Below are 11,378 nucleotides of genomic sequence, written 5' to 3' on the forward strand. Positions count from 1 at the left end.
TTCCAGGAGAAGTTCTCAATGTTATGATAAATCTAAATTTTAAATTAGGTATTGTCACTATGTGGAATCTTTTATGTCAAACGCAGTGGTAAAAAGAATTAGATTAGATTAGAATTTGGATACACAATGAAATTATCTTAGATATACTCCATTAAGGACCACTATTAAGTGTGTAATATTTGGAGATTTTGAAGAAGAAACAGTGGGTGGTTAAATTTTAGATTGCTTTTTCACTCTGTCTCCCTCTCCCATACTCAACTACGGTGGCCTGTGCACACCAACCTTCTACTTCATTGGTTTATCAGAGGATGTGAGCGTTCACCCTAATTACGAAATGTACTGTCAGGAGGGCTGGATTGTCCACACCAGGCTTCCTTAGAAATATGGCAGTGCAAGATGGCAACAAGTGAGAACCGTTCTAAGATTAGGAAAACCAAATTACTTTAATTTAACTGCAAGTATACACTTTTATTCACGTATTTATGGGCTGTATGTTAAGATTTGACCAATATAAAAACCATAAATGAAGCCAAATATTAAACACTGGACATTTAAGTCTCCAACCACTTTTTTTTTTTTTTTTTTTTTTTTTAACTTGTTCAAAGTATACAGGTATACACCATGCTATTTAACAACAAAAAAAAAACTGTATAAAAACTGCGACTAATTTAATCCAACTGATTAAATTCTTAATCGACAATTAATCAATAATCGATTAATTGTTAACATCCCTAGTCAACAACATAATGTCCCTTGACACACATCCAAGGCAAGTACAGGAATGTGTTTCGTGGTAATATTTGACGCTGTATAACGTTTAGGAATGTTTACCGAGCGGGTCGACACCTCACCTGAAGGAGCAGTGAGTGCGCGAGGGTGACACGGTCATTGGCTGCAGCCTGTTCTGCTGGAGCCACTGTTCACCGACGCTGACAGAGCGGCATCTCGGCTTTGCCACCTGCAGAGAAGCGCGAGGCCAAAGGATTAGAGCAGCATCCTTCATCAAGCGCGAGCACCGACGGAGGCCTTTACGTCAAACAAAAATCGTCATCGCTCACAATGTGTGTTTCAGCGGCACACTGTCAGTGTTTTTACTCCGCTGTTAGTGGCTGTGGTCTACAACATTAAATTAAATGCTGTACATTTTTTACACTCCATCCATCCCGCCTCAGCCTACATGTGCTTTCTCTTATTGGCAATTCATAAAGCAAGGAATTTCTATTTTACGTTCCATTCACAAGCGAGACGTGAGACCAGTTCAGATACAGAACACCTCTGGAAGAAAACACGTGTGACTATCTGACAAAGTCGGATTTAGCTTGAGAATCATCTTCAGTCCACTGTGACAAACTGACCGTCCAATGGTCTTGAAATTATTACTATTATATATTAGAACCAATCACTCATTTTTAAAATCACAATAAACTCTGAATTATCATAGTTAATTGTGATTAATCACATTTTAATTCATATGTTTAAAGCTCTGTGACTTCATTAGGAACCAAATTAACACAGAGAAAGGATTTATTTTTTGATATTTTGTATTATTACCATGTTTATTTACAGTGAAGGACTTTCCTGGAAACACAGTCGCTCAGAATCTCCAAACGTGAAAGATGACAGGCAATCAGAGGGGAAGTGCAAATTAACAAGGAAATGCAAATGAAAGTGGGACCCACCAGAACGTTAGTGTGGCTGGAGACGGACGTTGAGGGAGTCCAGCCTTGGCAGCCAGAGCTTTTGGAGACCACAGGTACCTGGACGGGGCTACAGGCCTGGAAACAGTACAGATACAAAAACCTGGCTTATTACAATGCTTTGAGAAGAAAAACATTGACAGTTGTTTGTACTGTAGTGCAACAACATCATGATCAAGGCCAATCACAGCATTGGCTCCTGGCTCTGCCTACATAAATGTCTAGTGAATAGTTCTTTCCTGTGGTCGTGTACATGTGAGTGCTTATTTCTCAATCAGATTACAGGGTTCCTATACAGACTTCTTCAGTACTTTCTCACGTGTCGTTTTGTGTTACTGGCATGCCAACGAATACACCAAATATGAAAAATGACAACTTGCGCATTTTCAAATGCGCTGGCTTTTTGTCCATATTAGGTGCTGAAACAAGACATTCAGATTCCGACTGACTTTTTTCTCAACGTAAGAGGCCGAGCTGATTGTCAGAGTGACTTAAAGTTAAAATGTTGGCAAGGCGTCACTTCATGAGCGCTAGTATGCCAGCTAATGCTGAACAACCTCTTCAGCCTCTTTGTTTTGCAAGGCCTGTCCACAGCTCAAGCTAGCAGTTATTTGACCAACAAACCCCCGATAATTGTTGGAAGTGGACCACCCATGACGGAAATGGCCGCCACGGGGCAATGCAATGCAATGGCCGTGTTGTTGTGCAAAGGATGAAAGCGAAACTGCAGCTCAAAGTCTGAACTAGAAACGCTGAGGCTGTCCTTCAAACTGAAGAGACCAACATTCACGGCTAATTGACTGATGTGTATTGATTGCGCCACAGCAAACAGGCAACATCCATCCGCATTGTGCATAAGATCAGCCATTCCTGTGACGTCCTTTTTTCCTGCATAGCCCCTCTGCATCTGCAGAACCTTTGAGACAATTGAGCAGTAGTGTGAAACTATCACTTTAAAGGCCCAGTGTGTAATATTTTGCTTGATTTATGAATTTTATACTGGTTAAAGCTTCATTTACTAGCCACAGGTCCATTAATAAAATACAGTAATTGCAGTACAATAAAAGTTATTTGGCTTTCTACCCTTAGAACAGCTCTAGAGAGAGATAAAGAAAGAGAGAGAAAGAAAGAGAGAGAGAGAGAGCGAGAGAGAGAGAGAGAGCGAGAGAGAGTTTTAGAAGTTAAGTTTAAGTTTTCTTAGTTTTGTAATTAGGGTCCTCAAATACACCAATGAAAACGAAGGTGGACGAGGCATCCTGGTTTTGGTGCACAGGTCACAGTAGTTCACCGGTAAACTGAGGAGGGGCAGGGCGAGTGAAAGAGCGCTGCAATCTAAAATGTAACCACTTGATGTCGCCGTTTCTTCTTCAAAATCTCCAAATATTACACGCTTAAACCTTTAATGCCAAAGTTTGAAAGTTTTACTTTGCTAGAAAAAAAGATTTGTGGTGAGTCATTGCCAGCTGCATACTGGATAACAGCTCCTCCAACACTGTTGCCTCATGAGCATGCCACCGAAATTCAATAACCAAGAAAAGGTTGGAACAAAATTTTAAAGTCTTTGCCATTTTTTCCCCATGTAGAAAATGATTGCGCAGACCTTTTTTCCCCCAAAAGGCCACTGGCCGAGCCTGTCACATGCACACGAATAAGGATGCATCAAAATCGTTTGGCTCAACGGGCACAACGGTGGAGCCCGTTTAAAGTCACTGCGTGTCTTGTCACCTCTCGCGGACTGGAAATGGGGCCGAGTCTCCTTGAGAGAGCGAGCACAAACTTAATGTCACAAAGCATCCATTTACAGGCAGTGGAGTGCGGAGTAAATGCAGGTCACCAGCAAAATGTGCTGCTTTGTGATGCATGCACAAAGTTTCAAGTCAGTGACTCATTAAAGGCATTGTCGGCTGAGGGGGTGGGGGGTGCGCCACCGGGTGAAGAGTACCTCTGAAACAATGGCGCAGTCAGTGGAACATCAGTGACCTGCACAGAGCAGTGCTAAGACAACAATGCCCGCTGGGATATATTGGCGGTAATAATAAAAAAAAAAAAGTGAATCAAGGTGTGGTAATTTCAGTTTTTAGTTCTAACGCGAGAAATCTGAGCGACTCCGGGCATCAAGGTGCTTGGACGCTGATTCATTTCCGTATCAAAATACACCAGTCTGCCTCTAATATTTCGTAATTCATGCTAACAAGAGCCGCCTCCCTTGCATTGCTCCGAGTAAACGAATTAAGCGTAAAAAAAAACTAAGATAAGTGCCATTATTAGTTTTATCACAGGAAAAGCAGCATTTTGCAAAAGCAAAAACCTAAAAATCGTACGTCATAGTTTCCGAAAGACTAAAAACGTGTGCATCTTCTGTACTTTGACATGTTTTGACGGTTGTGCATCAACTACTACTACCGGGTCTGACCGCCTCCTGTTTTCTGATGCAGACTGTCACTTTTTCCCTACAACATGATTTTGTTTTGCCCCTTGTACTGACCTGTGACGGCCGATATGAAGTTCTCTAGTGGGCTGGGTGTGACATAATTTAAGACGTCCTAATAATTAACATTTTTGCTTTTTTTGCCAGTACATACAATACATAGAACTGCGCAAAACCTAAATATCGCAATACAAAAAACTGGTGATGGAAACACCTAAACTTCGTAAAGCCTCTCAAATATCGCTAAAAGGTTTTGACGCTCTCATGAGGCGTTTTTTTCAGACGTAGCAAATATAGAGGTACGGTAAATCGCAAAAGCGTCGTGGAAACACTTTATTCGCATTTCACGAGGTCACGTCGCCAGTTCACTTCAAGTTAAAATGGCGCGTTGTGTTTGGACGGAGGTGGAGACGGAATGTTTTTTACAAGTAATCAAAGAGAAAAATATAAGAACAATTCTTGACAGCAAACAAATGTTAACTAACAAACAACCAATAATTCTCCCTAAATATCACAGGACGAGATTTTACCAGAATTACGGCTCATGTGCTTCATACGATTCAATGGAAACACCTGCAAATCGCAATTGTACTTTGTCGAAATTTTAAGAAAGATTGCTTTAATTTTGCCAAAAACTGTAATGGAAATACCACAAACAAACAAACAAACAAACAAAGTGCTGCAACCCACCTGGTAGAGATGTTCTGAGTGGATCTGCCAGAAGCTGCTGGGGGCCGACTGACTGAGTGAACTGGGCCTGCCCAGGCTGGGTCCGGAGCTGGAGTTGGACCTGGGCCTGTGCGCTGGAGGGATTTGGAATCCTGAGGCAGGCGGAGAGCCACACAGGGTCCAGCTGAGTTGAGAGGACGACGCCGGGCCCGGAGCCTGCTGCTGCAGCTGCTGCTGCTGCTGCTGCTGCTGCTGCTGGTGTTGTTGCTGTTGCTGTTGCTGCTGCTGCTGCTGCTGCTGCGGCTGCTGCTGCTGCTGGTGTTGTTGCTGTTGCTGTTGCTGCTGCTGCTGCTGCTGCTGCGGCTGCTGCTGCTGCTGCTGCTGCTGCTGCTGGCAGGTAGCCGGAGCAGAGCCGACCTCCACGCTCTCAAAGGAGATCTTGGTGAAGTAGAAGTCCTCTTCTCGCTGGGACTGATCGGACACGTTGCTGCATTGCATTTGCGTGTGCGTGCATAAAAAGGGGAGAAAGACAAGAGAACACATAGAGTTAAAAAAAACAACAACAACTCATCGTTTTGTTTGTTGGGACCACAACCCAACACGACTGTGGCCTAGATGTACAACGTTCAAAACCTCGACATCATGACTAAGTCACGGCTCTCCCGCCACTTGAAAATTTTATCCCCTCTTGTTTTTTTAATCTCTGAAACGTTCTGGAGGGACAAACTGTCTGGCTTTCCCTTCAACACAGACAATGGCAGAGACTTCAACGCAGATTATTACAAGATGTTTGGGAGGGAAAGGCAATGACAGAAACACTCACATTCCTATGGTGATGTGTTTAATGTATTTGTTTGTATGTACTATTGTTATTTTATTTTATTTTGGTGGGGGGGGGGTTCCCTTCCCGATCACCCCCCTGTTTATAAGGAAAAGGCCACACCCCAAAGTTGTTGCAATTACATATAAAACAAAGTATATATATATATATATGTATATGTATATATATACATATATAGTACACATATATATAGATAAAGATGTATAATAAAAGTGTAAATAAATAGACAACAAAAAAGGACAATATTTCACTCGGAAACAAAATTTTAAGGGATTGGTGTCAAAGTGGTTGCGTAGGGGAGCGGAAACAGTCGGCAGGTCACAGCAGCCAAATACTGAGCCGTGTATTAAATTTGCCAATTGAGCCAAGGGAGATCATCAGCAGAGCCATCAGCTGATAGGAGAAGTTGATTCAAAACATCGGGAGCTCAGCTTGACCTCCGAGGCCTCCCATATTACTAGTAATTACTAAATGTACCACTAAAGAGCACAAGTCCTGGCTAGTATTCTCCATTAAAGAAATAGCTTTCCTGTATGAACTAACTTCAAGGTCTAGTGTGTAATATTGGGCTTGATTTACGTTTTTTTTGTATTGGTAGCTTAACATACTGCCCATGAATACATTAACTAAAGTGCATATTTGCATAACAAGTCCTTTGGTTTTCCTACCAATGGAACAGACCGTTATATTTCTAAGGAAGCCTGGTGTGGACAATCCAGCCCGTCTGACAGCAAGTTTCGTATTAGGCTGAAGGCTCGCATTCTCAAATAAACCAACAAAGAAGAAGGTGGACGAGGTCTCCAGGTTTGTTTGCGCAGGCCACCGTAGCTCACTGGCAAGCTCAGGAGAGGAAGGGTGAGCGCTGCAATCTAAAATGCAACCACTTGACGTCTTCAGTCATTTGATGGTGGGTGCTCCACTCATTCCACACGCAGATCAAAAATGGTCCAACTCACCCCAGGTGCAGCACCCGGATATGTCTTTTTATTCCGACGGACGACGTCAGCACCTTGCCACAGGCGGGCCACAGACACTTGTACACGCCTTTGAACGAGTTCTGCTGGAAACGGAGCACAGCGCGGGTCAGAGTTGATCGAAACGATGAAGGAAGGAGGAGGAGAAAACACAAAGACATTCGACCAGCCAACGGACCGACCTTGGTCTTTTTAGCGTTGAGCTCCTCCCCCTGCTCCAGCTCCATCTGCAGGCCTTCGTCGGGACTGCTGTCCACCTCGGTGATGGACGGCGAGGGGGCGGGGCTCACGTTGCCGTGGTCCCAGCTCCAGTAGCCGCTGCTGCCGCTGTCGGAGAGCTCGCCGCCGCCGCACTCCATGTCTGCCGGGGACGACGTTCCGCCTGGGAGGAGTCACAGAAATTGACACGGTATTAAAAAAAAATAAGAAGAACAACAGTAATAATAATGTTTTTTTTTTATCTTGACTAAGACTTAAAGGTTAAGTGTGTAATATTTGGAGAAATATAAAAAAAAAAAGACAATTTTGTTAAATTTGTGTTTGTGTTATTCAATAAAAACATGCTGAGGAATGTTGTTCAAATAATAGAACGTCTGTGGATAACTAAAAAAAAAGTACATGTACCTCTATAATGTGTAATATAATGTAGTGTAATGCAAGTACTCCGTATCGTTGCGTACCAAAAAAAGAAGGTACAAACAAAGGTACAAACAAAGTACTTGTACTCTACTTGTTCGGTAAAAAGAAATGTGGTATCGGTTCATCCCGATAATATACCACGTCTGATAGGTGAAAAGGTGCAAGGCGCTAATGGTGTAGCTTCGCGTTAGTGAAAGAAGACTGACCCGGTCCCGGATCCATCTGTGGAGGACTCTGGACCACTGGGCTGCAGGACAGACTGGTCAGCACCATCGCCGCCATTATCTCATCCATCTCAACAGACTCGGGGCTGCGGAAACTAAGACGCAACATGAAAAAAAAAGAAAAGAAAAAGCGCTCGGAGTCAAATTTGACCACAATCCCCGCAAACCGAACGTATCGTTTTCCTGTCCATTACCTGTACTGAGCCTCTCCGCTCGCAGTCAGCTTGCTCCAGCAGTGCCCAGCCTCCCTCTGCTGCTGCTGCTGCTGCGGTGGGCAAACTGATGCACTGTTCTTAGGATGGTTGCTTTCCCCCAGCACGTTCTCCGCTTGGATGCAGTTTTGCGCGTAAACCTTCAGAAATTGAACGAGACGCTTGAACAGCAAGATCAAAGCAGCCTCGCCAAACTGCAGAATGGTCTTCAAAATACAAAATAAATAAATAAATAAATAAATTCCAGTCGTCTCTTTTCGTGTCTTCCAGGGTGGAACCTGCCAATGTTTTCAAAACATTTGGAAGCGCCAAGCGGCAAATTTTGCAGGAAAGCGAAAACTGAGAATTGTCCATGGTGACTGTAAACAAAACATTTGTTCTTTTCTGAAGATTTGCAGAGATGCTAGATCTCACTCGACTAGAGCCAGGGGTGAAAACTAAAAATGAGAAAATTGGTTTAAATCAGGCATTTGCAATGTGTACACAACATGCTAGAAAAAAAAAAAAAAGGTTTTTAATATATCGTGTCCTGACCATAGCTGGCTGTTCAATGCTGTTGCCTGTAGACGTGTAGGCCCCCCGTGGTCCCGACAGGCAGACTGCTGTTCCACCTGGACCCACTCGAGCAACCTCTCCTGGTCCCATAGCTGCCATGGTGCTGCCGCACAAAGTGGAGGGGACTCAGCACAGCGTCGCGCCACTCTGCAAAAACGTTTGCGCAGGAAGCATTTGTTTTTAAATAAGGCAGCTCAGGACGTGCTTATGATCAAGAATTTTACATCGCTTTATTTATTGCAACAGAACATTGGTGGCGAAGGAAAAGTCTTTGCTGTTACGGTGAGGATAAACTCTCAGGTCCTCCTGCTACTTTAATAACTTCACTGTTAAGGCCAATAATGTATTTTCCAAGCGTCGACATTTTGTAAATACTTGAACGTTTTGGTTTCGGTGAGTTGCGTTTAAAAAAGAAGCACACAGCATCATAGAATATATAGCAACGTGTAATGTGCAAAAAGCAGAAAATATAGACAACAGTGTACTTCAATTGATTGTCTCGTCAATTACAGTTCATTGTGCATTCTTTGCTTTAGTAAATCTGCTGTCCTCTGCTGCGACAAAGGCGTTTTTGACACGTGAGCAGTGAAACAGGAAAATGAAATCTTTCTTGCGGGAGTTTAGCTATCTCGCCTAATACCAGCACACGTTCCGGAGACGTCACGTGACGATTGGTTATATCCGCTGCGGCCTGGCGCCCACAGTGCCGATGATGAAATGGGGGCAATGCTGCATTCAGGGCACACGGGAATAATCCTGAATAAACCATTACCATCCATAATTTACCGAGCTTCAAGAACGCTGGCACTTTTATTTTTATTTTTTTTTGGTTGTCAAAACCCATTTAGCGGTGTTACTCCACGAAATTATCGTAGCTAGCATCTCAGGAATGAAAGGATAAACAAAGATTATGATGATAATAAAATTATTATAATTAAAAATGACCTTCTCTTTTAATAGTTACAATGTTGTTTTCCGGTTGTTGTGTGGTTCTTAAGTTTAATTTTCATTACTAAAGGATTTTAGTAAACATGAGCATCATATTTCTGACAGAAAATTGTGATCACTTGCACAAATTAGGGTAAGTGTTGTTATTATAACATTCATAGATAAAGTGTTTTGTCGTTTTCCATCAACAGCGCCCATTTTGCTCTGCAAGCAACAAAGTAAATGCACTATCCTTGCTCTGATTTGCACATAATGAGGAAGGCAAACGTGGAAGTAAACATATTTGCCCGATTGTATTTTCCCCCACCAACGTTCGATTCTCCCATTCTTGTATATGCACTTGAACGTCGCACCAAGCCTGATTTTCCCCCAGCATTTAACCAATCACAATCCAGATTCTGTAGTAAACAAGCGGCACAGCGTAGGCGGGGCGACGACTCTGATTGGCCCAGCTCTGATTTTCAGACACACACCTCTTTCTGACAACGTGTTCGGACACGAGTTTCGCCGGGAGGGACGGAGCTGGACGAGGCAAAGGGGCCTAATCGCTGCAAAAATAAACCTCATTATGTGTTGAAAACACAAAATAAACGACTCATAGCATCGAATTTGCGTAAATGTACGCGAGTAGTGCTAAAATTGAGACACCGCGCGAGTACGAAATGCGTCCATTTCCAACGAACGTCACCTCTTCCTGCGCGTGTAGGCCCGAGGTGACGGACAAACCCCCCCCCCCCCCCCTCCAAAAAAAAAAAAAAAGCGCACCGATAACACGTCAAAAGCATATTTTTTGCACTTAGTCCATATCAACTCTCCAAATAAATACGGGGGAGGAAGCTGCTGACAATCTGCGAGGAGCCGCGCGCGACGGCCGAAGAAGCCGAATGAAACGCTGTTAAATCTCCTTCAAACACATACAAAAGTGCAACCACGTACTTTGGGTCGATAAAAACCCGTCAAAAGACACGATGCAACCGGCTAAAAGTCACACTTGATCCCGCATATACACCCACCCCCCCCGGATCTCCACCTAGCAACGCGGACTGGGCTCGGCAGAAACACCCCCCTTCCCCTCCCTCCCTCCTCCGTCTCACGCCGCCGAAAGAAAACAACATTTCTCTCTCCTTGTTTTTCGATCTATCCCTCTATCGCAAAACAAACACGACGAAAGCGTCCGACTGCGTGGAGGGGAGGGGGGTGGGGGGGGGAAGCGACGTTTTCGACTCACCCGCACGGTCGAGCGAGCGTGTCGAGTGGTCCCGTCCGGTGCCGGAGCCCGAGCCCGAGCCGGAGTTAGCAGCGGATTCTCGGTCGGAGCGTGGCCGTCCCGCCGCTCACCGGCTCTTCCTTCGCTCTGCCGGCGAGACGAGAGGGGGTTGGTCGGCTCGCTCGGCTACGCGCCTACGTGCGTCTGCTCGGTGAGCCAATGCAGGCGGTGACAGCTGGACAGAGCGCATAGATACCGACCTGCCGATGGGATGATCTAGGTGAGAGGTTACCAGAGCAGCAGCAGCAGCAGCAGCAGCATTCGCAATTAGTATTGTCTCTTTGTCCCCTTTGATACTGGATTGATTTTTGTTTTTGTTTTGTTTTTTTTTTAATCATTTTTGATTTTGTCCTTCATTGAACAAATAAAACAAACAAGGCCCATCATAGAAGCATTCCATTCCATTTACAGAGATCAGATGAGATGTTTTCGACAATAAAGCCTATCATTTTCAATATCTTTGCCTGCACATACTTTGAAAAGCATTCATTTGATAACCTTGTAAGATTATATTGTGTCAACGCCACAATCGCCAGCTCAATAACTCACTGTTTTTGCGTAAAAGCCTGTCGGGACACGTTGAATTGAATGGAGGGTACTAGCACGTGCAGGTTAATATTATACATAGAGAAACTGCAGTTTGGATCCTAAAAGCGTTGAAGATGATTGGTCCAACTTAATTGGAGGTCTTTTAGCACCATCACTTTTGTTTGTTTATTTGTTTGTTTGTTTGTTTGAAGTAGATAGTAGCTCGGAAGTGTGGTTGACACCATAACAAACAGCACATCAATTCTGGAATTAGATGATAAATTCCCGACATAGAGATCACATTCGTGTGTGTGTGTGTGTGTGTGTGTGTGTGTGTGTGTGTGTGTGTGTGTGTGTGTGTGTGTGCGAGCGCGCGCGCGCGCAGTAGTGTATGAG

General features: G+C 44.0%; 1 protein-coding gene across 2 annotated transcripts in view; it reads right to left on the reverse strand.

Annotated features, from left to right (window-relative positions):
- Positions 1–10,655, reverse strand: part of znf395b (zinc finger protein 395b) — an 11,923-nt gene extending 1,268 nt beyond the window's left edge. The window contains exons 1-9 of one of the 2 annotated variants that reach the window (XM_076037602.1): positions 10,416–10,655; positions 8,219–8,386; positions 7,667–7,824; positions 7,455–7,567; positions 6,792–6,991; positions 6,592–6,692; positions 4,816–5,281; positions 1,680–1,775; positions 852–958 (exon numbers count right to left, since the gene is read on the reverse strand). In XM_076037602.1, the coding sequence (XP_075893717.1) occupies positions 852–958; positions 1,680–1,775; positions 4,816–5,281; positions 6,592–6,692; positions 6,792–6,991; positions 7,455–7,567; positions 7,667–7,824; positions 8,219–8,338 (1,361 nt within the window). In that variant the 5' untranslated portion in view covers positions 8,339–8,386; positions 10,416–10,655. Of the gene's footprint in view, positions 1–851; positions 959–1,679; positions 1,776–4,815; positions 5,282–6,591; positions 6,696–6,791; positions 6,992–7,454; positions 7,568–7,666; positions 7,825–8,218; positions 8,387–10,415 lie in introns of both variants that reach the window. The other variant, XM_076037601.1, reaches the window with a different exon arrangement.
- Positions 10,656–11,378: the final 723 nt, after the last annotated feature.

This window comes from Nelusetta ayraudi, unplaced genomic scaffold, assembly GCF_046127955.1.
Source record: "Nelusetta ayraudi isolate G7.1 ecotype Tasmania unplaced genomic scaffold, CSIRO-AGI_Nayr_v1 ptg000052l, whole genome shotgun sequence".
Lineage (NCBI taxonomy): Eukaryota > Metazoa > Chordata > Actinopteri > Tetraodontiformes > Monacanthidae > Nelusetta > Nelusetta ayraudi.